This window comes from Venturia canescens, chromosome 4, assembly GCF_019457755.1.
Source record: "Venturia canescens isolate UGA chromosome 4, ASM1945775v1, whole genome shotgun sequence".
Classification (NCBI taxonomy): domain Eukaryota; kingdom Metazoa; phylum Arthropoda; class Insecta; order Hymenoptera; family Ichneumonidae; genus Venturia; species Venturia canescens.
The window spans coordinates 15,694,158-15,719,669 of NC_057424.1; the positions used below are offsets into that span (position 1 = coordinate 15,694,158).

The window sequence follows — 25,512 nt, forward strand, 5'->3', positions numbered from 1 at the left end:
AAAGCTTTGATGCAATGAAAAAAGTAATTCATACCGAAGCATGCTTCATTATTTTTCTATTAAAGGAGAGTGCCAAGTGTTTGCTTTGTAGAAAATTTGCAATGGAGCAGAACGTTAACCTTAGCAAATAAATCATTCAGCGAAGGAAGTAAACAATTGTAAAATCGACTGGAAGAAAAGAAAATTTACCTCGCGACCCATCGCTCCAGAGTTCATAAATTCTGAAAGATTGAAACGAGAGAAAAGTAGCTCGAGATTTGTGCCCATTACGTTTATATAAATTTTCGAGAAACGAAGGTGCGACGTCGTTTCGCCAACAACAGTCTCGATCAACGCTCTGACGTAATTGAAGATCGTAATCACAACTCGATTCCAAGCAGTACTTAGTGCCTTGAAACATAACAACATAAATAAGCGAACACTATTGTGAGAGCTCGTTATCTTATCGAATGGAAAGTCGTCGACGTTTTACATCGATCGTCGAAATTTTGCATTTTAACGTACACGTCAATTGCCACTTTCAACGATTATTCGAACGAGTGACACTCATCATTAAAACTTGAATTTATCGCAGCTTTCTTTACTCATGGAATTTCAAAGTTTTCAATAAAACCGTGGCAACGACGAGCTTCAATTTAATGGGCAATAAGTACTCGACCAGACACTCCTCTTACTATTAAATGCAAAAATCTACTGCTGAGCAAAAAAGAAATTTGGAAAACGATCATATTCAATGTACGAATTTCGTTTTTTTATTGTACACGAAAAAATATAATTTTGGTGAAAGTGGATACTCGAATAGTGATGTAGGATAAGAGAACGGATGGATCATCGGTTCTTCTCATTGATAAAATTGATAAGCTCGTGCGTAATGAACGACATTGATGAACATTCTAGAAGGAATCTAAACGATTTTTTTTCCTCTGTCGGATAATCAATTTTGTTTTTTTCTTCTTAATAATATCGCATAATCAGAGAGATATGCATGTAGACCAACGTGTACGAACGGCGATATCAGTATTATTCGTTCGTATAGACGTAATTATCGCAGAATGCTTGTTCAAGGATTTTCGACAGAGTCACACGAGAGTGTATAAAGGGCCATCGTCTTATTTGATAACGAGCATTCGACGTGATTAGTGTGTCGGCAAGGTGCTCTCTGGAATTGAGTCTATCGAAATTCTTATTCGAATATTGGTGTTAATAAAAGCGAATTTTCAAAATGCGGTGAGTTTTGATGACGTTTTCATTCGTGAAAATATTTAGATTTTTAATTGCAGTTGAAACGTTTCGGTTTTCACGTGATATTTTGATATTTATAAACCATTTTTATTCGATGTCTTGATTTTCTTTGCCAGATTTTTCGTCGCAATCGCCCTCTTCGCTCTGGTCGTGCTCATCGTTTCTAGCGATGTTTCAGCCAAAAAGTCCGGGAAAAATGAGCGAAGCTTGACGAGTGAGGAAACGAACGATCGTGAAAAGTGAATATTGCCAATTTTTTTTCCACATAGCTGTAAGATACATTCAAATGAAGTTTGATAAAAATGACGAAAATATCCATTCGGCAAATTTATTGAAAATGAACTATTCTGGTTTGCTTATGGAACGGTTTCGACGATTTGTTAAAGATTTCTTGTGACTATTGCAGGAGCCATGCGACGGAATACCGGAAGAAATCAAAAAATGTGAAGAATCATGAAAAATCACATGAGAAAAAACGACACAAAAGTGACGGGACAGAACCGGAAGTTGGAAGCATGGAGAATTCGAGAGCAGGTGAGGGGAAGAAAGGGAAAAAAATGAGTCCATCCAATCACAAGGATAAAAGTCATCGGAAAACTGCCGAGGAAGCCTTAAAAAAGAAGGAGAAAGTGGGGGGAGATAAAAAGTTAGATTCGCAGGCGAGATACGAAAAAAAATCGGCCAAATCACCGGTAGATAAAAAACGTTCGTTAGACAAATCAGTGAATTCTGAGAAGCAAATCGACACTCCGAGTGGAAAAAAATTGTCGCCAAAATCCAGCTCGAAGGAAGCCAAACGTAGAAAAAATGTGGAGAAATATGAAAAAAGTGATTCGGAATTCAGTGGAAAAGAAAACGCACTGGACGAAACGAAAGGAAAAAATGAGGAGAAAATAGGAAAATCGAAGAACGAAAAGAGGAGAGGAAAAAGAGAAGTGAACAACGAAAGCGTCATCCAAGCTCAGAGCGTTAAAAAAATGAAGAAACAAGAACAGTGCGCAAGCAGAAAACGAAGTGAGGAAAATTTGTCAGAACAATTGAACGAATCCTTGAACGAAAAGCCTGACGAAATTGAAAATTCCTTCGAATTTCAAGAGGCCGAAGACAAATCGTTGAACGATGCAGAAGCCTCGCAAGAAGGAGATTCAGCAGATACGCTCGAAGAAGAACCAGAAAACGAAGAAGATAAACAAGTTGAACACCAAGAGGAAGAACCAGCCAACGAAAAAGAAGATCAAGATAATCAAGAAGAAGAAAATGAAGCCCCTGTAGAATCTTGCAAAGACTCAACTAATGATCTTGACGAAGTTCCATCCTAAAAAAACGAGGATAAATCAACGTCACATATTTATAACACATACGACAACAAAAAATCGATTAACACCAAGGCAAGAGCAAAAAAGTAGAAGTTATGGAATTCCTTTTAAGGCGATTCATTCCTGAATCGAGAGTTTTGATTTTCTCCACTGTAAAAAACAAATGCCAACTGTCACAACAACGAAATTTTGTACAAGCTAACTGAAACGTATGTTTATTCCAAATAAATATAGTTATACAATTTTCTAAACGTTACAAGTAGCTGGTTGTTTTTTCTTCGTCTCAACAACAAACTTTTCTTTCATCAATGAAATCTCACTTTCATCAATGAAATCTCACTTTCATCAATGAAACCTAATTCTAATAAAAACAGGCAATTTCGTTCGAAATTTTCATCCTATCCGAGGTACAGACATCCTGCCATGATCGAAGGCTATGCTGGGTATGGGTCGCACAGGTAAGAGGTCGAGCTGGTCCGCTGAAGAACGACAAGAAATCGAAAATAATTTCTATTAAAATATATTCCAATGCTCGATCACATTACCAAACATAATTTCAACATAAACTTACTGCTTTGGACAGCTATGAAACGGATCAGCCAGCCAGTACCGGCGTTATTAACGCTCGACTGATAAGTCACCTTCACAGAATTCCCAGAAGCTCTGAATATCGCGGGAATTGGCTGAAAAATATTCAAAACGGTGATAATTTTCATTGAATTTATGAAAAAATTCTTTCGCTTACTGAAATCAAATATTTTTGGAAAAAATCGATTCGGACGATACTCACCCCTGGACAATACATCTCGAACCTACCACCCCCTGGGAAATCCTCTGCCACGCTTACGTGATCCGTCTCGCAAGAATCGCTCGTTCCAATATCAAAGACACCGAATCGCAACGCGACTTGATAACCCCGAGGCACACTTATTTCCCAGATGCATGTGCTCTCGTTTCTATAATTACTTGGGTACATCGGGGACGTGAACAAACCGGCGTAATTGAATAATTTACCGCCGCATCCACGACCTTAAAAATACAATTTCAGTTATTGATCGTACGAATTTCGAAATGATCGTTCAATCAAAATGACTCGGTTCTGCGATTATCTCATTTGGAATTCAGTGATGAACTGAAAGGGTCATTGAACGATATCATCGGCGTGTTACACAATAATTTGGCGGAGTCATTGAATGATTTGAACAATTTAACGATCCAGAAATTTCGCAAATGGACTGAATCTCCGAAGACAAACTCTAGACAAGTGTATTTCTACTTGGAATTTCGTTCATTCGTATGAAATAAATTATTGAAATTTTATTGTTCCTCTGACCGGTGATACTCCCTTAATACTGTTATTCAGTCCCCACAACTCACCCTTCTCAGTGGTTGTATACAGAATATCGTATCGTTCGTGTCCGTGGTTCAATTCCGAGTGCGTTTTCGCGTGGATACTCAATTTATTGCCTGTACTAAAAACGGGCACTGGATCCATGAAGCCACAAAGTGTCTTCATGACCGGGGCGCTGAAATCGCCATCGTGCACCTGACAAAATGATCGTTTTTTTGTATCATTCAGTTGGTATAGCAAAAATGTATAATTTTCAATGTCGAAAGCTTCTTCGGTCCAACTACAATCGAGTTCAATTGATGAATCCAGAAAAGAAATTGCAGTTCAACGAAATCGTAGGCTCCTATGAAGCTCTTCGATATTAAAAGCAAAACGATTCAATGAAAATGTCTGTAATGTCGAAACTGAATGTTTTGGTTCGTTTCGTCGAAGGCTTTGTTAGTGAAAAAAATCAATTTGAAAAAAAGGAATTACTCAAAAATTCTGGCACAATTGTCTGAATAATCCAATTTTCCATACCTTGACCCAATTATTTTCACAATTATTCGCGTCATAAAAGCTGAAATCGTTGAAATAAAGGGAAATCGTGTGATTGGGTAGGGCAGTTATAGTCGTCCAACATTCATGAACGTCCTCGTGCAATATTCTGCCTTGCGGTGACGTGTAATTACGATTGCAGGAAGTCTTGGACACGTCGAGCTTAAACTTTCGTGGTTTTGGCATGTGCGCTTCTGATGACTTCAAAGTTACTCGTAACTGGTCATTGGTACTAAAAAAAAAGTTTTCAACTTTACTGGATACGTCAGGTAAAACAGTAACAATTAATTATCACCTACGAGAAAGGAGGTGAAAAAATGGACAAAATATTTCACATTTTCTTGCTTCATCCCACATCTTTCGTTAACTGACCTGTAGTAATCCAACGATTTTGCTTTACCGCAATACTTGTAAGTGGCATCCCCACCAAATCTATGCTGAAAACGATGCACCATTTTTTCATTCACTTCAATTTTGATAATTCGAATGATAAATAACGAAACAAAAAAATATTTCGATTCACCAATTGGTCAATAATTCAAGTCTAAAACTCTTTTCCATACCAAATTAGTCGGTCTATGAACAAGGATGGCGTAGCTTACCAGTCTCATTGGTCCTCTTCGGAGTGCCGAGTTCCCATTGTATACAAAGTCCTCACCGAAATCTTCGCTGATGAATTTGCGAGCCTGGAATTTCGAAATGCATTGAGGAAAAACAGGCATGCAATGGGTGGTTTTTACTGCCTTATTTTACGAGGCTTTTATCCTGAAGTAGGGAAACGAGTGAGCGTCGAAGAAAAAAAATATCGAAAATAATGTCCAAAGAAAAATTCCCAGCAAGGGACGTAAAAACGAAGATATGTGGAAAGAAAAAGGAAAATATTCGCGATTACATGGTCCTTAATTTCGAGGTGATCGCCGTCGCATTTTTCCGTGTCTTCCATATCCAGGTCCTCGATGTGTATGCGCAACTTTCGGAAACGATCCGGAGACCTAAAGATCCAACTGCACTGTATACCGGCTGGGAAATCGGCCGGATAATTCGGCGACTTGAAAACTTTAGTTTCGTTAATTTCCCAGTCGCTTGGACCGCAAGGAGCTGTAGCATTTTTATCGAACAGAAGAAAAAAGTGATTAATTTCGTTTGTTTAAAACGGGAACAAGTGAGATTTTTTTTTCCAATTAGAAAAACTAATTCTCCAGAAAAAAATCGAACGCGAAATCGGTTCCAATCGTTTCTTACACTCGACCGGCTCGAGGGTTCCGATGACCCCTTCACCCTCGAATGTGTCATCCGTGAAGAATCTAATCCACATGGAATCCGTGGAGGTTGTAATTGCAGGTGGAATAACATTGCCGCAATAGCGACCGATCAAGTCGCCCAAGGGGCCTCCACCGTCACGCACTTCCAGATAATCCCCGGTGCAATCACCGTTCGCGTTGACGCGACTGCCGTTTCTATTTTTCAAATCCATACGAGTTATCGTGAGTTTGACATTCTTTCCTCGTCCGGCAAAAACTCGCCAGTGACAATCCTCGTAGGAATCGTACGACGCAGCTCTTTGCGATCTGAATGTTTCTGATTTTGTTAAATTCACTTTTCCACCGCAACCGCTTGACTCGTTGTTCGTGAAAACGACCTGTCGAAATCGGGATTTTTAATTCTATTTTTTCGAAAATCATTTATTCGATCTTTCACCATTTTACTTTATTTTCTCGTGCAAAAGAACCGCTAAATCGTTCTTCCAGTCGAGATCATAAAAATTGAAAAATTTAATCATTTTTTTCATTTAAAAGTTTCTACAGAATCTTCGCTAAAATTTTGCCCTTTGACTCACCGCTGCTGACATGCTTCCGTAATGGTTGCTGGCATCGGATCGGAAAACGACGGTCATCAGATTGCCAGCACTTTTTATCGGGAACAAATCAGTAATATTTCCGCACAGCCTAGCAAGGGATTTACCGGTCGCCACGTTGTCACCCTCGAAAACCATGACTCGGTCGTATACGCAGCTTCGAAGAAAAACAAAAGAATTATTGGAATAACAGGAGCGTACATTGTTCCAGTAAGAATTAAAAAAATTCTGCAATTTCTTCTTTACCGGTGACTCATTTCAACGTTGAATTTTTCGAGACGCAACACCACGCTTTTTCCTTGTGGTGCTCTGATCAACCAAGTACAGTTCAATCTTCCGTAATATTCCGTCTCGCTCATTGACGGAGGGCTAATCATCGTCGGTTCGGTTATTTCTCCTCCGCATTCTGAATCGTTTAACAATAAATATTCATTAATATTCATGAATTAAAATGAATTTGAAATAGCAATTAGGAAAAAACATTGCAATAGTTATTTAAGTTGCTGTGAGAGCATGGAAATGATTTGGGTTCACAAACTTACCGTTCATGTAGTATTTGAATCGAAAGCCACGCCTCTGTACGTAGAGATCAGTCATGAAAATGATATTGATCGTCTCCAAAGAGTTCATCAACGGTGGCATATTTTTACCACACCAAACGGTTTCTCTGTTGTACCCGTGATGATACGGATGCGAAATGATGGTTACATTGTCGAACTTGCAATACGAACGTCCTTCAAATCGAGAAGAAAAAATCCGAGTAGGATAACGAGAAATTTTCCACACAGTGCAAAACTCATTGCTATCTCTTTATAAAAAATGATGAAAAAATAAAATTTTGAATTTTCAGTGACAGTCAATCCGAGGGAACACTCACTGCCTTCGATCTCAAAGTCCAAAAATTTGATCCACAGCTCTTTGTTCTTTGGCGCATTTATCGTGTAATTACAAATTTCATTGCGTGGATAATCGTTCGGATAATGTGGTGATTCGATGTACTGGTCTCGGCCCTTTGCCTCGAACACTCCACCGCAGTTTTGTTCCCACCTGGCTTGGAAACCATCGCCCTGTATGGCACCGTTCGACCGGAAAAGTATTTTCATGCGATTGGACGTTGCGTTGAAAGGCGTTGGGGTGTTACGTCCGCAGAATTTGGGACCCTCCTTCCAAAAGGCCATTCCATTTTTGTCCCATTCCCAGTCGAATATCTGCCGAATTTATATTCGTTTTGTTATTTAATCGATCCTTTCACAACGCCTTGCTCAATCGTTGTCAATCTTCCTGGAGATTCTCTCGAATAATCCTTACCTGGACAAAATCATTTTCACAAGAATTGCTCGTTTCTAGGCTGAATCTGTTGACGAAATATAATCCGACGCTGTAGCCAGTCGGAGCGGTTATTTCCCAAGTACACTCGGCGTTGTTTGGATACTGCTTGGGGAATCTATCGAAACAAAATATTTTTCATTGCTTTCGATGCGTTTTTATACGACGAATAAAAAGGATATTCAGGCCAAGAGGAACTGGCAATCCTAAAAATATTCGAAATTTTGAAAGAGCATTAAAAATAAGTGTAAATATATACAAAGATTGGCTTAATCACCCTGGGGACATGAATTCGTTGTTGGATCCACGAATAACGCCACCGCAGCTTCTCGAAACAAGATCAAGTTGAATCTCGAAATCTCCTGGCGGCCCTTCCGCCCAATATTCGATCCACAGTTGATTCATCGAGCTCGTAATATTGTGTGGTTTTATATTACCGCAGAATTTTCCAATTTGAGGACTCAACGGTCCTCCATTCCTGCAGACAATAATTATCGCTACATTCGTACCCTTCGAAAAATCAAAATCAAGCTTTTAGAGAGGAAATAAAATAGGCAGCGATACACAAAGTACCTGACGATGATGAAGCCTTTGTCACAGCTTCCCATGTTCATCCGATTGAAAACTAGAGTTATAGCCGATCCTGGATCTTCGTATTTCGCATGCCAAACGCAGCTCCTCGGGTATTCCACGTTTACAGGCGCTCGGATAGTGTGACGAGGACCAGTCAAAATTCCACCACAAAACTGCCATTTGTACTTGAGATCGAAACTGATTCGAGGTCCAAACGTACCGTTTAGTACCTTGAGAAAAAACGTCGATAAATTCCATACGTTTTCATAATATAAAATAAAAACGAAGCAAACCGGTTTTAGAGTACGATTTGGATCGAAGAATACTAAAAAAAAGTGTGTATAAATGATTCGAAATAAAAAAAAAACTCTCTCAACGTCGTTTTTACGTCTCCAGTGAATGAGACTTCGGCACGAATTTCGGAGCAGGACTCGAGCTCAGATTTTATGAATTTTCTTACATCGATCGTGTTCACGAGCGAAGAGCTTCGGACTGTGTAGACTTCATTGGTCATGTTGCCGCAGGCAACTCCGACGTTTTCCTCGCCATCTGCGAACCGGTATTAAAATTTCTTCATAAAAAGAGAAAAAAAAATGCTTACAAGCGAAATGGGTGGTTTGATGAAAAGCCAAAGGCTCACCGTTCACGCGAATGTACTTGAGCCGATAAACGCAGGCATTGCTACGAGAATCGTAATTCCCAATGGACCCTGAAATCGTAACGGACAAAGTGGCTTCTGTACGATTTTCAGGGTCAATGGCCGCTGGCGGAACTCGCAATTTCCACAGACAGTAAAACGACGTCTCGTTGTACGGTGGTAGCGGTGGCTGCAACGAGCCTGACGTTTCTTCGATTACCCCACCGCAAGCTTAACGAACGAACGTGATTTTTTATTTTCCCATTCCGATAATAAGGGACGTTTTGAAATTTGAGCACTGGAGTCTTCGAGGATGAGAAAATGACTTACGAGCTGGTGCGACGGCGTCGAATCGAGCTTTAAAGCCACGATGACCGACACCAAACCAGTAAGCAATCCTCATCATGTTAGTGGTGCTGTAGATTTTTTGTCCCACCGGTGATGTTTTAAGGTACGCGATTCTCGAAGTTGAACCTTTGTCGTTGTAGAACTAGAAAATGCCGAAATATTCGATTCCAAATTAATCCGATTCGTCACTCATTTTATGCACTGAGAAAAAAAAAGTCATTGGAACAACGAAACACGTGGCATGAAAGGAGTGCCAATGAAATATTTCGTCATCGCAGGGTTAAACGTGATTAAACGAATAAAATAGTTTTAGATCAAACTGCAGATCCATTCTCTCCGAAAACATTGCAGTTGAATGAAGAAAACTCTTCCAATAACATCAACTTCTATCGAATCAACAATTTTTTTCTCAGTGTCCCATTGCCATTCGCACGATTCTTTCGATAATGATTTTTTACCGCGAGATAAAAATCGGAACTGGCGTCCATGCTATTCAGGTCCAAATCAAGGATCTCCACGACCACTTGACTTCCGTCCGGTACAGTTATCATCCAATCACAATATCTAAGCAACGAAGCAGAGTTTTGAAAAAGAGAAACGAAAATGTGGGAGTCAATACGTTGAAAGACGTGCCGCTCATTCGCCAAGTTCTGACTCACCGCGATCGTCCGTTCGGAATCGGATACCCAGTTGATTTGAACTCGCCGGAAACACCGGATAATTCACCTCCACAAGCTGCAACAATGTTTAAATTAATTTTGAAAGCGACGAATTCACAAGCCCTCTTGTCAAACTCCAACGCGAATTTCCACGCCTTCGGCATTCTCCCTTCCGCAGCGCACACTCGATTTTGTAAAAATCTGCACTCACGATCTTTGGTCGCCGTATAATTGAGACTGAATCCACGATAATTTCCAGCTGTTCTATTGTCGCTGTGGAACGCAACGATGACCTCGTTCGACGACGTTTGCGGGATATCCGGTTTGCTCGATCCGCACCACCTTCCGAGTGGATTCACTAAAAAAGATCCACTCAATTGCCTCATTATTGCTCCAGTGAATTTGAATTTTTCAATTGAGATTTGGCATATAGGAAAAAATTCATTTGGACGATTATTTAAAAAATTAAATTCAGCGCTCGAGCCCAGTTCTCTTACGGGTATCGTTGTGCGGCAATCTCTCGCTGATTCCAACGTTATCGGTGTTCGCACACCGCCTTAAACTGGGCAGATGAAGATCACGGAATTCAAGCTTGAGAGTATGTTCGGGGGGAGCGGCAATCCACCAACCGCATACCTCATCGATCGGGTAAGTAGCCGGATAATTCGGAGACTTTATGACACCATGTTTGCCTCGTAAAATTCCACCGCAGACTTCTACATTTAATAGTTTTTTTCAAAGAAATTTGAGCTGCATTTTCAATTCGATCTTCTCGATCAACGATGTTGGGAGCTCTATTTTTTTTCAACGATTCAACTTACGCCCGGAAGTAACTGCTGCCTTGAAACCGTTCTTGGGATCGGCGAGATCGGTGTAGTAGCGGACGTGAAGCATGTCGCTATTCGTGGTCATGCTACTCGGCGCAGTGTCACGACAGAATCTGCCCATCAGCTTGGAAAATTCCGTTCCACCGTCCCTCACTTCGACGTATTCCCTCGAGCAACTTCACCAAATAAATTCGAGAGATTATTCACGCGAAAATACGTAATTCGATAATTAAAGTCATGGCTTTTTAAGGAGCGTTCTCAATTCTTTGAGAGCCTTCACTTCGATTTGCTTCAAACGCTGACTGAGACAGGAATTTTCAAAAATCTTTCAAGAGAGCCTGAAAAACGTTAGTAGAAAAGTAAATTGATCGTTTCAGAATCTCTCATGGAAATGTGCCCTCGAAGCCAGGGGATTAGCTTACAACGACTCGGAGGAAGGATCATAAACCTTTGGGAATGTGGAAAAGAGAAATGAATGACGATTCCGTAAAAACATATGCTAAAATACTTCAATAATGAAGAAACTAAAAATTGATATGTCAATAAATGTTGGCCAAATGTCAAAAGCATGGAAGAAGCAAATAAATTGATCAGACTCACTTCATGGACGAGGCAAGATCGAAGCGTTCGATGAAGTGGAGTGACAATCTCTCACCATGGGTGGCTCGGAAGGTCCAAGTGCATTCGGTGAATGGTGGAGGTATGTTGGGATAATTAGGCGAATTGAATTGCACTTGATCGTGTACAGATGCGCCGAGAGTGTAGGAGCCTCCGCAAGCCATTCCGACCTCTTTGTACTCCATTTTAAAGACTTCTCGAGGCAGTGAAACGACGACTTTGACGTACAATTTGTTGCTCGTTGTTTCGAGGCTCGATGGAATTGCCTTCTGGCCACAGTATTTACCCTCGCCCAAGAGAGGGGAGTGAGGGCCCTCGCCGTTTTTCAGCTACGATTTAAAACAATAACAAATGAAATGTTACTTCGAATAGAAATCGAATTGAAAATGGAACTCCAAAACCCCGTGATTGAACGCCCCCCCATGGCTTTGCTAAATGGAAAACAATAAACCTTCGTTTCATTACCAAAACGTAATTGTCCTTGCAGCCGGCGACCTCGCTGCGGTGAAATTCGAAAATGGGAAAATTGATGGAGATCGTTTTACCAGCCTTGACAGTTATGTTCCACTCGCACGTGTGCAGCGTATTGTTGAAAACTATCACGCCGTTAGGCCCGAATAATTCACCACCACAATCTGTTGAGTAAACAGAGAAGGAATTGAAGAAAAAAATAATTTGTCTGTTGAGGAAGCAACGTAAATGGGAGAAAGTTAAAACTGCACTTACATCGCCAAATTTGGCCGATGAAACCGGTTTTGTTTTGGTAAAAATCGGTTCGGAAATTCACGGTCATTACACTCTTTCCGATCGTTATAACGGACGTTTCGTTGCTGTGACAAAATTTATTCAGAAGAGGCAAATCTTGACGATTACTTGGCAGAGCACGACCGTCATAGATCGCCAAATAATCATCGGTACAGCCCTGTGTCACCTCGAGGTCAATTTCACTGAATCTCAAACGTAAATGATAACCCGGTACTGTCATAAAAATCCATGAACAATCAAGATTGTTGGCGTAACCGTCCGGCCATCCGGTGGAGTTGAAAAACACCGATTCGAATTCGGTAAGGTTGCTAGCTTCGCTGAGGTTGTACTCGTAGACACAATTGGGAACTGCGCATTCGACGCATTATTAGAATCTTCATTTTCGAGAAATAAGTGAAATGAGAAATGGTGAAAGTACAATTTTTTAGTAAATAATTTTGTTCGGAAAATTATTGCAAGGACATTGGTCCATCAAAAATTTCCTGTGGTGTTGATTTTTTCTTTAATTGAAAAAAAAAACGTTCGAGCGAGTCATTCGACACTCAATTTCGTTTGAGAACCGCAAACGTCCGGAAACTTAATCAAACGATTCGGCACTCACGATCTTCTTCCGTATTTCCTGAAGTTTCCAATCTTGGAGTCTGATACCAACGTAAATGGAACCAATTGCCTTCTCGGAGTACATCGGCTATGAATTGTATGTTGACAACGTTGCTGGACGATACGATGAACTGTTCGGGTGCCGATATGCCGCACAGACTCGACAACTCCGGGGCATCCTCGTTGTATCCGTCGTAAATCTAAAATATTGCATAAAAACTCATTTCGATTTGGATCGATCGGTTTTCTGCGGAAAATAGGACAGTTTTTAATGCTGTTGTATTTGCACTTGAACTGCGCAATTTTTCTCCAGAAAACGTTTACTCTTAAGGTAGTTTTGACACAGCCAAGCCAAGACGAGCAGTCTAACGTGCTCGCAAATGACGATTCCCTCTCACTGTCTAGCTTCGGGTCGTCGACGTTCAAAACACTTTTGACGTGACGAGAAAAAAATGAAACTTCCCCAATAAAATGTGGTCAATGCTCTTCCGATGATATTTCTTTAGCTGCGATCAGCAGAAATACGTCAAAAGTCAACGAAGCCAAAAATTACAAAGGAAACACTGGAAAGATGGAAAATAAAGTAAAACTCACTGCCACCCTGGAGTAACAGTCGGAGCCATAGTTTTCGATGTGGAGACTATCGAATTCGATCCTGACAGCCATTCCAGCATCGACTGTTATTCGCCAAGTTATCGCCGCCTCGAGTTTCCACGGTAGTGGGTAAAGTGGGGAGGCTATTTCGCCACTGACACCGGTCAAATCGTTGCCATGAACGAGGCTGTACTCGCCGAGGAAGCCTGACGCAGTGCCGGTCTCGTCGCTGCGAAATTTGATCCACAGCTCGTCCGAAGCCTCAACGGGAGCGGGTAATTCGTTGCAATAAATTCCTATCAACCGTCCGATTCCCGATTTTTCTCGAATCTCGAGATAATCGCGATCGCAATTTGGACTCGTTTCAATATTGAATTGAGAGAAGCTCAAGCTTATGCGGTTTCCGGGGGCGACCTTCAACTGCCAAATGCACTCGGCGTTTACCGGATAACTTTGGGGATACATCGGAGAAGCTAGTGTACCGGAAACTGCACGATATTCGCCACCACAAGCTGCGGAAGAAACATTTTTACGGATTGAACGACGGTCAACCAAAACTTTCTCAATTACGCGCTTAAATTTCGGACTCGAAGTTATTGAATTTGAAAAATTCAATTCTCAAGTTTTGACATTTCTCATTTTTTATACAAGGACATAATGTATTTTCTCTACCTTCTTTTTCGAACATAAATTTATCTCTGTTTAAATCCAAAAAAAAAACTGAATGACGAGCCATCAGAAAAAACAGTTTGCAACTTTCAATTTTCATCGTTTTTCTATTTACATTTAAATTAAATAATTCCGACAAATTTGCTGGAAAGTATAGAGGAAGTACACACTTATACACGATATCTTACAAAATTTCCAAAAATTAAAGCGGTTAGACGATTTTTTCAAAAACTCATATTTTCGTAAAATTCAAAAAATCATAAAATTTAAACCGCTCAACCAATATTTACCAAATTCAATACCAACCTTCCTATTATGATAATCCATTTATAAACAAAAAAAATTATCACGTATTTTTTTACAAATTCTGACAAAATTATCAGAGAATGAAGAGCGCACACACACACACACACACACACACACACACACACACACATCCGGACATTTTTTCTAGATATGATTTTTCGATGTTTTGGGACATTTTGAGCACATTGACAACTGTAAAAAAAAAATTTTCATCGTGACAGAGCTTCCTCTATGAGGAAGCAAAACAATATTGAATTGCAACAAACCTGAATTGAGAACGGAATACACAGCGCCAAATCTTTCGTCCGTGAATCCGTATTCCGAATACAAATGAACGGTTAAAGCGTTTCCAGTGCTCGTGACAGGAAGCGGGGTTTTGTTACTGCACCATTTTCCAAGTTCGGAGCCGGAATTAATACCTTCACCTTCGTAGAGAGCAACGTAATGGTTGGTACATTCATTCTCCCAACTGTAAGATAGATCCATGTGGTAGAAGCTCAGGGTCACGTGGTCCGCTGTTGGAATGATGTTTTCAAAACTTCATATGAATTTGGCAAAAGTATATTTTCCAAAACAAAAACACGTAATAGAAGCAAAAATTTAAGTTTCATAGAATATTTTCATAATTTTTCTTCCTGGACTTTCCGTTACCTGGATCTTCAGCGATGATTGTCCAAGTACAGTTCATGCTCGAATCGTCCATGTGCAGGGTAGAAGAAGTTTCGAGGGTTCCTGAGTCCTTCGCGATGATGCGAGCACCGCAAGCTTTACCGAAGTTCGCCTTAAATCCTTTCGCTGTAAGGAGACTGTCGCTCCTCATGACAACGAGGATCGAATTCCCGGTCGAGATGATCGGTTCGGGTAAAACGTTTTTGCAAAATGTCCCGAGCTCTGTGTCTTCTCGCGTGGGTCCGTCGAACACCTGACGTTACCAAATAAATAGTGAAATTTCTCCAAAAAAATTCTGACTAGTTTTCTCTCCAATTTTATTCCGTTTTCGTTATGAAAAATATACGATTTGTGACATGCGACACACGGAAAGTTTCGAAAAAAACTGAGAGACAGCGAATACTCGATTGCCGAGAAAATGGCATGGAAAAGCATTTCAAGAGTATTTTGAACTTGTAAACAATTATTGAAAATGCGTGCGTTGGAAAGAGCGTACCTTAACATAATCGTCAGTACAATTGGTCGTGTCTTCAATATCGAAATCCGTGAAGGTGAAATTGACGACATGATTTTTATCGACTTCGATGAGCCACTCGCAATTTTGATTGTTAGGATAATCGAATGGATAATTTGTTGAATGAATGAGCCCGGCAGAAGCTGAGAAATGTCCACCGCAGAGAATATCGACGGTTTTGTAGGTGGCCTTGAAACCACGTCCAGAGAAAGAAAAATCGCTTACAAATTTGACGAAAAGTTTGTTTGTCGGACTGGTAAACTTGACCGGTTTCTCGATGTGGCACAACTCGATTAATTTCGGTGCACTTTCGTCAGCGCCTCCGTACAGTGTGACTTTGTCGAATCTACAGCCGCCAAGCTTTTCGGTGTTGACATCGTCGAAGGTAATTTCCACGCTCTGATCAAAATCGACTTCGATCAGCCATTCGCACTCCATCGTCTCTTTGTAGCCGTGCGGATAGCCGGGCGAGGTGATTTCACCGCGTGGCGAAGTCAAATGGCCTCCGCAACCGACGACGATCCATTCCAGACGGAATCCGCCATTGTTGATGTAACCATCGGTGACGAAATTCAAAAAAACCTGATTTTGCGTCGACGATATTCTACCCGGCAAATTATCGGAGCCGCAGAACTTTCCTAAATCGGTATTCGGCTCGTTTCCTTCGCCTGCTTTTATCGTTAAATAATCATCCGTACAACCTTGGCGTCCACTCGACTCAAGATCGAAGTGCGAAAATGTGAGATTCAACGTGTTGCCGAGGGGAGCCTCGATCGTCCACGAACAGTTTATCGATGGCGGATAATCGTTCGGGAAATTTGGTGATTCTATTATGCCGTCGAAGCCACGGATTTTGTTGGCGCAAACTGTGGACATGGCAAGATTGCAGAACTTCAGTGCCCCCGCTAGAGCGATATTAAGGGACGCTTTCCATAATCTTCAGAGTTCAGACTCCTGAGAAATCAAACTTTACTCACGCGTCTCATATTTTATGTGAAAACCGCGTCCAGAGTTCGTGTAATCACTTCTGAAACGTATGCTGACAATATTGCTGTCAACATCGATGTAAGGCGGGATGCTAGTCCCGCAGTATCTGGTCGGCTTCTTACGAGGGTCATGAGCACCGGAAGTGAACTCGACGTAGTCGTAACGGCAGTTGGAATGATCCTCGACATCAAAGTCAACCATAATTAGCTGAATTCTACTGCCAGCGGAGACAGCAATTTTCCATAGGCAAGATGCGAGCCGCGAGTAGGGCTGAGGGTAATTCGGTGACGTTATTTCACCGCGATATCCACTCAAAGTTCCTCCACAGCCTAAAACAGGAAATATGTCAAAGCGATGTTTTTCAATTATAGAGTAGATTAAAGAATCGCATGAATAATGGTCAAATTCCAACCGGAAGTTGAACTGTCCCACGAGAGGCTGAAACCTCCCATGTGCCTGGACGAATCCGTCACCAGCTTGATGTACAACTCGTTCGTTAAACTCTTGATGCTGGGCAAAGTACTACCGCAGTATCTGCCAATCAAGGGCGACGTCTCGTATCCGCCGTTTCTGTAACGTGAATTTTCCGTATTTGTAAAGCCAAAATATCATTCTCGATTACCATCGATGAGGCAATTGGGAATCAGTTCCCATCCTAAATAACCTCGATCAAAATAATCTGGTAAAATAACCAACGAACAAAATAACCATGATAGCGAAAAAAGCCGATGAACAATACAACCCGCGAACAGAATAACCATGATGAATATAACCGATATTCAAAATAACTCTAATATCCCAAGCAAACAGAAAAACGAGCACCCACAAACCTAAACAAACAAACAAAAACACACACGCACCCACGAGTGTATCAAAGCGAAGGAAAAGAAATTGTAGGGTGGGACATCGTTAAAAGTCGAATCTAGTTATAAAAATCCCGCATAGGATTTCGTATTTATCCGCAATCAACGTTTCAAATGAATATTTCAGTGATTAAAAACTTAGTGGTTATTACAAATGATAATTATTATATTCTCGTGGTTATTCTGTTCATAGGTTATATTGTTCGTCGGTTTTTCGTTCATTGGTAATTTAACCAGGTTATTTTGAGCGAGGTTATTGCCGCCGGACACCTGGGAATCGGAGGAGCTATTCGAAACTCTGAAAATTTGTCAGTTCCTTAAGGAAGTTGAGGCATTAGAATGAAAATGATGTCACCGCTTTTAAACCGATTGCATCTTATAAAGTGAAGTGTAAAAAAAATCAGTTAAATTTTCAGACAGTTTAGGAGCGTCGTTGCTGAGAAAAATCAATAACAATTTGGGCCAAATAACATGTAATCTTATGGAAGTCGAGACACATTCAGTGATATCTCCGTTAAAAATGATGCTAAAAATATGAAATTTTTTGGGCAACATGAGCAAGGCTTGCCGAATAATGTCAATTTTTTTCAGATTTATTAGGAGATTTGCTGAGATTATATTAATAATAATCTGTTTTCCGTGCAGTTTTTTGAGGCTAGGATCGTCACTGTTCGTGTTTTCGACTGAGCTTTCACCAGTTTTTCGTCTTTTTTCCCCAACTTTTCTTTAAAGTGTATGCAACATTGCTAAACTGTAAACTGGCCTAACTTTTGAAAGGTACAGGTCATCACTTTTGGGTAAAAAAAATGACTGTACAGCCTCAACTTCCTTAACTTCGATTGGAAGCATCTTTCGTTTTCTCGAATAGAAAGGAAATTGGCGCTCACCGTACTTCGAGATAATCGTAAGTACATCGCGAGCTTTCCTCAAGCTCGAATTCCACCGCTTCGAGGTTGATTTGATGTTTGTTCGGTGCCGTTATCACCCAAACGCACTCCCTATTCGCAGGGTACGGCTCAGGATAATTTGGAGAAGAAATAACTCCAGTTTCGGAGTAATAGTGACCGCCGCAGACTTTTGAAGCGTCAATGAATACGTAGTGGGCTACGAAACCCTCTCCGTTTATGTTGCTATCCGTGTTAAAGACTATCGACATGCTCTCGGTTTGGCTCATCAAGGGAGGCGGTAAAGTAGATCCGCAGAATCTTCAAAAAATACCGAAAAACGACAATTTCACATTTTTCACAATTTGAACCTTCAAAATGAATTTTCATTGAAATAAAATGAACGAAGATCTCGATTCCAGTAAGAACTTCAGAGCTTTTCATCACCTCCCCATCTCCTGTCCTGTCGTACTAGGACCGTCGTAAACGATTACATAATCGCTGAGACAATGGTAGCCCAGCTCAAGGTTGAAGGACGTGAAGGTCAATTGAACGATGTGGCCGGCCGGTGCTTTGATCGTCCAAACGCAGTGTTCGTTATCATCGTACGAGGCCCCACCTGTGTGACTTTGAATTACACCGGTCGAATCTTTCAACATACCACCGCATTCTGAAAAACAAAATTATTCAAATCAAACGACGCGAAAGGACAGTTTATAAGGGGCAAAGCAGTTCGATTTTTAATTCGACATCTTAGTTTTCAAGAGAGCGAGCACGTTGACGTTTTGGTGCGCTCCTCCGAAGCATTCAGGTCCGGAAATTTAAAAATGAACACTTTTTTATGCTGTATGAGAAAAAGTACTTTCTAGATATTTTTTCGATATTTTCTGAAAATTTTCTCAAAAAAACAAACCCAAAATACTGGTCAAAAAACGAGCAAGGCTTCATAGTTTTTTAACCACGTCTCGAGTTTTCATGTTGCCATTGCTAAAACCATTTCGTTTATAAATATCGATTCAGTTTATAGACAAATGAAGAGATAAAATAAAACGAAAGTACGTACTTCGATCGACGGTCGTATAATTAGCAAGGAATCCGTGATTGTTCATGCTCGAATCAGTGACAAACTTCAAGTACATGTAATTGTGTGTCGAGTAGAATGGTTCACTGGGAATTTGTTGGCTATCGCCACAAAGGAGTCCGAGTCGAGTGGAATTGTCATTGTCACCGTCATAAATGGCGAGACTGTCAAAGTAGCAGGCTTCCATGAAGCTACTCTCGATGTCCATGTCGACGACGGTGAGGACGATGCTCTTGGTGGGAGGCTGAATGATCTCGTAGATGCAAGTGCGAGATGCTGGATAACTATTGGGGTAATAAGGCGACTGGATGGTGCCAGAAGCTTCGTGAAATTGGCCGCCGCATATGGTTTCGTATTCCAACTGAAAGCCTTTGTACTCGTTGGAACCGTCGCTTTTGAAAACTATGAGAACTTCGTTGGAATCAATGGTGACAGATCCTGGCAAAGTCTTGCCGCAATACGTGCCGACGATCGGAGATGACGTATCCGGACCAGCGAAGACCTGGATGACCACGAAAAAAGCAGGACATTTTCATCGAATGTTGACCGGCTCTCGCACCCCGACGGAGACACAATTTATCTTCGACTTCAAGTTTTTTCTTCATTATCTTACAACTGTTGATTGGAAAATAATCGATTCTTACTTTGACGTAATCGAACGCGCAATATCCGTGGGTTTCAAGCTCGAAGCTCGTCCAAGTCAGACGAAGTCTTTCCCCCTTGGGAAGTTGGATTTTCCAGTCGCAGAGCTGACGGTACCCGTAACTGGACGGAAACCCGGGCGAGGTTATCGTACCTTTGGGAGCCGTGAAAATCCCTCCGCAGCCAGGCGTGCCTTAAGAAACACAATCGAATACAACTCTCAAGTAGAAAATCGGTTCAGCACTGAAGTTCAGAGGCTCCGGATTGATGGACGTGGGTTTACTTTATCGCGCAAACTCACCTTCGATCGCTGTATAAACTATCTGGAAACCCATGTCGGTACCAGCTCCGTCAGAGTGGAAATGGAGTGTAGCTCGTGAACCAGGAGTCGTGAGAGGCTTCGGGTGTGTATGGTTGCAGTACAAGCCCAACTGAGTCGACCTGCCGCCTGTCGTCTCGTTTATCTGCATTTTTAATTTCATTTACAGTTCAATTAGATTGTTTTTATTGATATACAGTCTTCTTGACGCAAAGACAGGGAGAGAAGTCTTGAAATTGAAGAAAATAAAACATTTTGATGAATTTCTCGGTCTCTTCTGCACGAATCTCCTTAAAATCATCTACAATTGGTCTCCACAAAGCAGGATTTCCGTTCCAACGATCTCGAGAACAAACTTACTTCAAGATAATCATTTTCACACGTAGGATGTTCCTCTATCATGACCGAATAGAAATGAAACTGGATCCTTTTCGCTGGGTTGACCGAAACTTCCCAGTAGCAGTCTCTGTTGCTCGGATATTTGCCGGGTGAGCCTGGCGAGTTTATCCTTCCATGTTCACCGCTCAGAGCGCCACCGCATGTCGGCGGGACTGCATTCCAACGGAGGCTGAAACCCTTGTTCGAATTGGAGCTGTCCGTCCTCACCCAAAGATAAACGGCGTTATGGGTCGTCACGAAATGTCCACCCAACGGAAGAGTGTTTCCACAGAATCGGCCCAACTGATGTGCTCCGGCGTTCGCTCCGTCATGAATCTGTGAGAATCGAGGATTTTTGTAGCGGATAAAATCGATCGTTGGCTCAGCGGAGGTTGAGAGTCTTGGAGGATCGGGCATGTTTCGCATTGACTCACTTGGAAGAAATCGTATCGACAATTATCCGATTTCTCGAAGCCAAAACGAGAGATGCTGATATTCAAGACCTTCGAGGTGTTGGTTATGATGACGAAAGCACAATTAAGATCGTGAGCGTAATTTCCACCGGCAGTAGGAAACTCCAACACGCCGCTAGGGTTTTTGAACAAACCACCGCAATCTTCCCTCTGAGTCTCGCATCTCGGGCCCTTGAAAGTCGACGTACACTCGCAAGTGATGGTTTGCGAATCGGAGGACTTGCACACGCCGTCGTTCAGACAAGGGTTCGGAATGCACGGGTTCACAGCAGCATCGCAAAGAGTACCTTATGAGGAAACCAAATCTTCGATCAATTTGTCAACAAAAACTACAATAAACAATCAAACTTATCAGCCATGCTTCGCGTTCCCATCCTAAATAAACTCGCTCGAAATAACGCCAATGTTCCAAAACAAACAAACAAACAAATAAAAGCACACCTACGCAAACCTAAACAAACAAACAAGAGTACACAAACGAACGCACCAGTACGAAGGAAAAAAATTGCAGGCTGAGTGTTCTCGAGACATCTCGAGATGTTGAACACATTTAAAACAATAAACAATAAACTTACAATCAAGAATCTGGATTATAGTAATGAAAAATCGGCACAGGATTCCATATTTATCCGCAGCCAACGTTTCAAATGAATATTTCAATTATTCTCCACATTCCAGTGATCACAAACTTCAAGGTCATTTTAAATGACGATTATTATGCTCGTGCTTATTCTGTTCATCGGTTATTTCGTTCGTTGGTTATTTTACCAGAGTATTTCGAGCGAGGTTCTTTAGCCCGGACACCCATGCTTCGGCCATGGTTCGATGAGTAAACCCAACAAACGCTTTTCGTCCTTCCAACATCCACGCAGCTGGTAACTCACCCGTAAATCCGGCGTTGCACCGACAAGTGTAGTGAGCACCGTTAGGGTGGCAAGTTCCATGAACGCAAGGGTTGTTGGCACACGGGCTAGTGGAGTCCGCTCCGGGTACACAGCCCTGAGGTCCGACGCCATGTCCGTGGTAGCCACTGGGACAAGTGCATTGGGGATAAAGATTGTTGTAATTAGAATTCTCGACACAAGTTGCGAGAGGATGGCAGCCACCGTTGTTCACGCCGCATAGGCCGACGTAAGTGCAGGTCTTCCCATTGCCTTGATACCCCGTTGGACACAAGCCACAATTGGAGGATCCGAAGGTGTTGATGCACTGGACTCTGGGCACCAAGCTGCAGCCCCCGTTGTCGATCTCGCACTCGTTGATGTCCGTGCAATAATGACCATTTCCTGTGTATCCTGGAGGACACGAGGCGCACCGAAAACTTCCGGGCACGTTCAAACACGGCACGAAAGGGTTCATCGAACATGCTGGATGGTTGCCAGCGCACTCATCGACGTCGATCGTGCAAGCTGGGTCCGTTGCGGACGATTGCCAACCCTGGGAACGAGAGATTCATTCAGAGATTTCATTCACGGAGTTATACGCGGGGTTTTCATACCGGGTCGCATAGACAAGTGTAGCCAAAGGGCGAGCCAGTCTTAGGCAAACAGGTCCCGAAGCCACAAAGCTCTCGGGAGTCCTGAGCGTCACACGCGTTCGATTTACTCCTGCAATGGACTCCGTGCCAGCCAGTTGTACACTCACAGCTGTAGAAACGAAAATTTTCATTGGAACACCGTGGGAAATGAATGCTCGAATGGAAATGCAGGTTTTAGTGAAACAACGACTTTTTTCGACTGACCGATAAGAACCTGGCAGGTTTCTACACGTCGCTTGATTTTGACAGCCCAAATCAGTGCCTATGAAGTTGTCGCATTCGTTCACGTCGTCGTTACAGTTTGCTCCCTGTCGTAACACGATTCACTCTCGTTATTCTGCCACAATTATCACGCCAATTTCAACGTTCGACTTTTTTTTCGGATTTATTTTATACCTCCCAATTCGGTGGGCAAAGACATTGATGTCCGTTGTAAAGTCTGATACAGGTTCCTCCGTGCTTACATGGACTGCTGGCGCATCCATCCCTGAGCAATTCACCCCTCATGGTATTCAAAGACCTCTCGACACTACGGACCTTGAGAATGAACATTTTTTTTAAAGACGTAATTTTGAGAACATTTTTTAGGATTTTTCACCCACTTACTCGTCTCGTCAAATTGCGTATAGCTCCGGGAAAAACCAGCGGATCGGTAATCTGTAAAAACGAAACATTTTTGCTGCATCAATAATTCCAAAAATTCTAGGCATTTTCAAAATTCCCGGCAGTTTTCGGAAATCGTAATGAATAAAATCGAATTTGAAGATTCCATCGATGATCAGCTTGTTAAAGGGATTTTTAGCAAACGATTATTCAAATGAAAGTTAAGGAAGATCGTGCCCGAAGGATCGTATTTTATGGGTGTCCAAATTGGGTCGATTTTTTCTTCCTAGTTAAAGATATTATAGCTCTAAATTAATGACAGAGTTATTAATTCGAAATTGTAAATACAGTTTTTCAAATTATCTCTTGGGGAATGAAATTACAAGTCATTAATTAATCGGGGATCCATCGCTGACTGAATCCAAAATTTCATTCGTCCCTGGCTACAATAATATAGTTTTTTATGTAAAAAATCGCTTTAGAGAGGGCAAAGGGGAAACACAAAGGGAAATGGATTTTAAAAAAGTGTTAGTAAAAAGACAGAAGACTGTGACAGAAATGGGTCAAGCCGAGACGAAACAAAATGCCGAAATAAGCAAATGTGAGATTACGAGTGCTCATTACCAATTTCCTTCAATCTTTAACGTAATATATCTTTATTACTAGTAAGACAATCGTCTCGAATTTTTTCCCAGACCATCATTATATACTTCATTGTTATTGTTATATAACCCTGTGTATTTTTTCTTCATATTTAAGCAAGTTTATCTAAATAACCAATAGGACGAACCCTTTAAAATTTGATATGCGTGTCAGTCGACTAACCATTGGAACTCTGTGTAAGTTTCGATATTTTCTTAAGAAAATCGTTTCGTGCATGAACTACCTTAAAGAAAGTTTAAAATCTGGTTGGTTTGGAACGAGAGTTCAAAACCGAGGTGGCAACCACAATTTCCCAGTGATTTATGCAAAGCACACCGACCACGAAAGCGTGGACAGTCGATCCGGCCAGGCTTGATGTATGAAAACACATGAATTGAGGAGAATGCAAAATTTTATAATTTCCGTCGTACCCAAACTCCTCTCGATTTTCCTGGCTTACTCGTGAAGTTTGTATCCAAGCCAAGTTCGAGATTTCGCAACCGTTTGAGCATGCCATTCGAGCCGTCGACGAGATCCGAGATTCGATTTAGCTCCCTCGTCATAATTCGTAAATGTCCATTTTCCCAAGTCTCTACAATCCGTGCGGCATCGTGAGCCTGTCGATGATGAAAGATTTCATTGAAAAACGTTCGATCCGAAAATGTAAATAAAATCGACGTGGTTTTGAAAAATTTGGATTCTTGGCGACTCACCCTCATCGAAACATCGACGAGATTTATGTCGTTTATGTTAACGGTACTTTGTCCAAAGGTCAGCAACGTTATGTTTCGATCTTTTGCACTGGCGATCACGAGATTCCCGTCCTGCGTCTCGAGAATGGGTCTGTCGAGGATGATTTATTGAAAAACTTTTGGAGCTCAAAAATCATGAAGAATGTATCAGTTTTTCAAAAATATTGTAGCAGCAACAACGATCCAACGAATCTTCGTACCTTTCTTCCATCCAAGCACTGCACAAACCAATCGTCAAAACAACAAGCAACAATGACCTCGAAGCCATTTCGCTATGCGCCTTTCGGCTTCTTAACTTTCAATTATTCAATTCTCCTGAAAATACTTCATTCGTATTTCCCAAGATTTTAAAAAACCAAACCACTTCCTGGGCTACTGAGAAAAATGCTCGGCATTGAGGCGCTCTTCCTTTCGGACTGATCTCGAAATCGTCTCTTCGTCAGGCTCCGACAGTGCAAGTGGGCGTGTTACGATCTTTTATCGAGTTCCACCCAATATCGAATTACGATTATTCATAGAAGCGTTTGAATATTTTGGAAATAGAATTGTCGATATTCGATTATGTGGAACCCCGAAATTTGGGGATTGGAAAAAAACCAAAAAAAGGCCAAAAAAATTAATTCAAAGTTCAATCGAAGACGAAAACACCATTTTATGGGGGTGAGCATCGTTTCTTATTTGCAGATTTCTATCCCATAAATTCTCGATTTCCATGAGTTATTTCATGGACCATTGTACGTTAATAAATTTCCAAACATGACCAATGAGTTCTGTGACAAATTTTTCATCGACTCTGTCAAACCAAATAATAAATCAACCTCAGAATACGTAAAAAAAAAATACTTTCATTCCAGTGCTGTATTCTCGTCTCTGCACCTTCACATATTAGCACCTGCAGCATGCATGGCCTATAACAATCGATCATAAAACATTACTCACGCTATT

The 25,512-nt window shown here is 41.4% G+C and overlaps 2 protein-coding genes across 2 annotated transcripts; one reads left to right on the forward strand and one right to left on the reverse strand.

The window, feature by feature from the left end:
- The first annotated feature begins 361 nt into the window (after nt 1-361).
- On the forward strand, nt 362-2,814 carry LOC122408964 (glutamic acid-rich protein-like). Its single transcript, XM_043416110.1, has 3 exons — nt 362-1,227; nt 1,359-1,481; nt 1,649-2,814. The coding sequence occupies exons 1-3, from the start codon at nt 1,223-1,225 to the stop codon at nt 2,559-2,561; spliced, it is 1,041 nt and encodes a 346-aa protein (XP_043272045.1). The 5' UTR covers nt 362-1,222; the 3' UTR covers nt 2,562-2,814.
- Nucleotides 2,746-24,835, reverse strand: LOC122409648 (cubilin-like). The gene is made up of 49 exons (XM_043417377.1): nt 24,768-24,835; nt 24,529-24,658; nt 24,247-24,432; nt 23,177-23,227; nt 22,967-23,107; nt 22,775-22,878; nt 22,532-22,679; nt 21,918-22,470; nt 20,995-21,320; nt 20,543-20,896; nt 20,165-20,327; nt 19,866-20,056; nt 19,204-19,723; nt 18,588-18,810; nt 18,144-18,461; nt 16,806-16,963; nt 16,384-16,722; nt 15,389-16,272; nt 14,875-15,145; nt 14,490-14,738; nt 13,249-13,760; nt 12,656-12,854; nt 12,016-12,402; nt 11,755-11,924; nt 11,272-11,618; nt 10,666-10,847; nt 10,342-10,560; nt 10,056-10,235; nt 9,845-9,920; nt 9,644-9,749; nt 9,168-9,327; nt 8,841-9,068; nt 8,661-8,749; nt 8,201-8,430; nt 7,905-8,105; nt 7,610-7,745; nt 7,179-7,509; nt 6,844-7,035; nt 6,548-6,707; nt 6,284-6,458; nt 5,689-6,085; nt 5,339-5,544; nt 5,049-5,132; nt 4,819-4,883; nt 4,429-4,678; nt 3,936-4,104; nt 3,349-3,587; nt 3,130-3,241; nt 2,746-3,037 (listed from the first exon to the last, which is right to left on the reverse strand). Exons 1-49 carry the CDS (start codon nt 24,833-24,835, stop codon nt 2,952-2,954), a joined length of 11,265 nt encoding a protein of 3,754 aa, XP_043273312.1. The 3' UTR covers nt 2,746-2,951.
- Between the last annotated feature and the right edge of the window lie 677 nt (nt 24,836-25,512).

What these genes read in the sequence shown, in the direction of transcription:
- LOC122409648 (XM_043417377.1), bottom strand. Translation starts at nt 24,835, where the DNA reads ATGGCTTCGAGGTCATTGTTGCTTGTTGTTTTGACGATTGGTTTGTGC. An exon ending in TCGTCGATGTTTCGATGAGG is followed by an intron (nt 24,433 to 24,528) that starts GTGAGTCGCCAA and finishes CATCATCGACAG; the next exon opens with GCTCACGATGCCGCACGGAT. An exon ending in GTGAAAATGATTATCTTGAA is followed by an intron (nt 20,328 to 20,542) that starts GTAAGTTTGTTC and finishes TTAAAAATGCAG; the next exon opens with ATAAACGAGACGACAGGCGG.
- LOC122408964 (XM_043416110.1), top strand. An exon ending in GAAACGAACGATCGTGAAAA is followed by an intron (nt 1,482 to 1,648) that starts GTGAATATTGCC and finishes TGACTATTGCAG; the next exon opens with GAGCCATGCGACGGAATACC.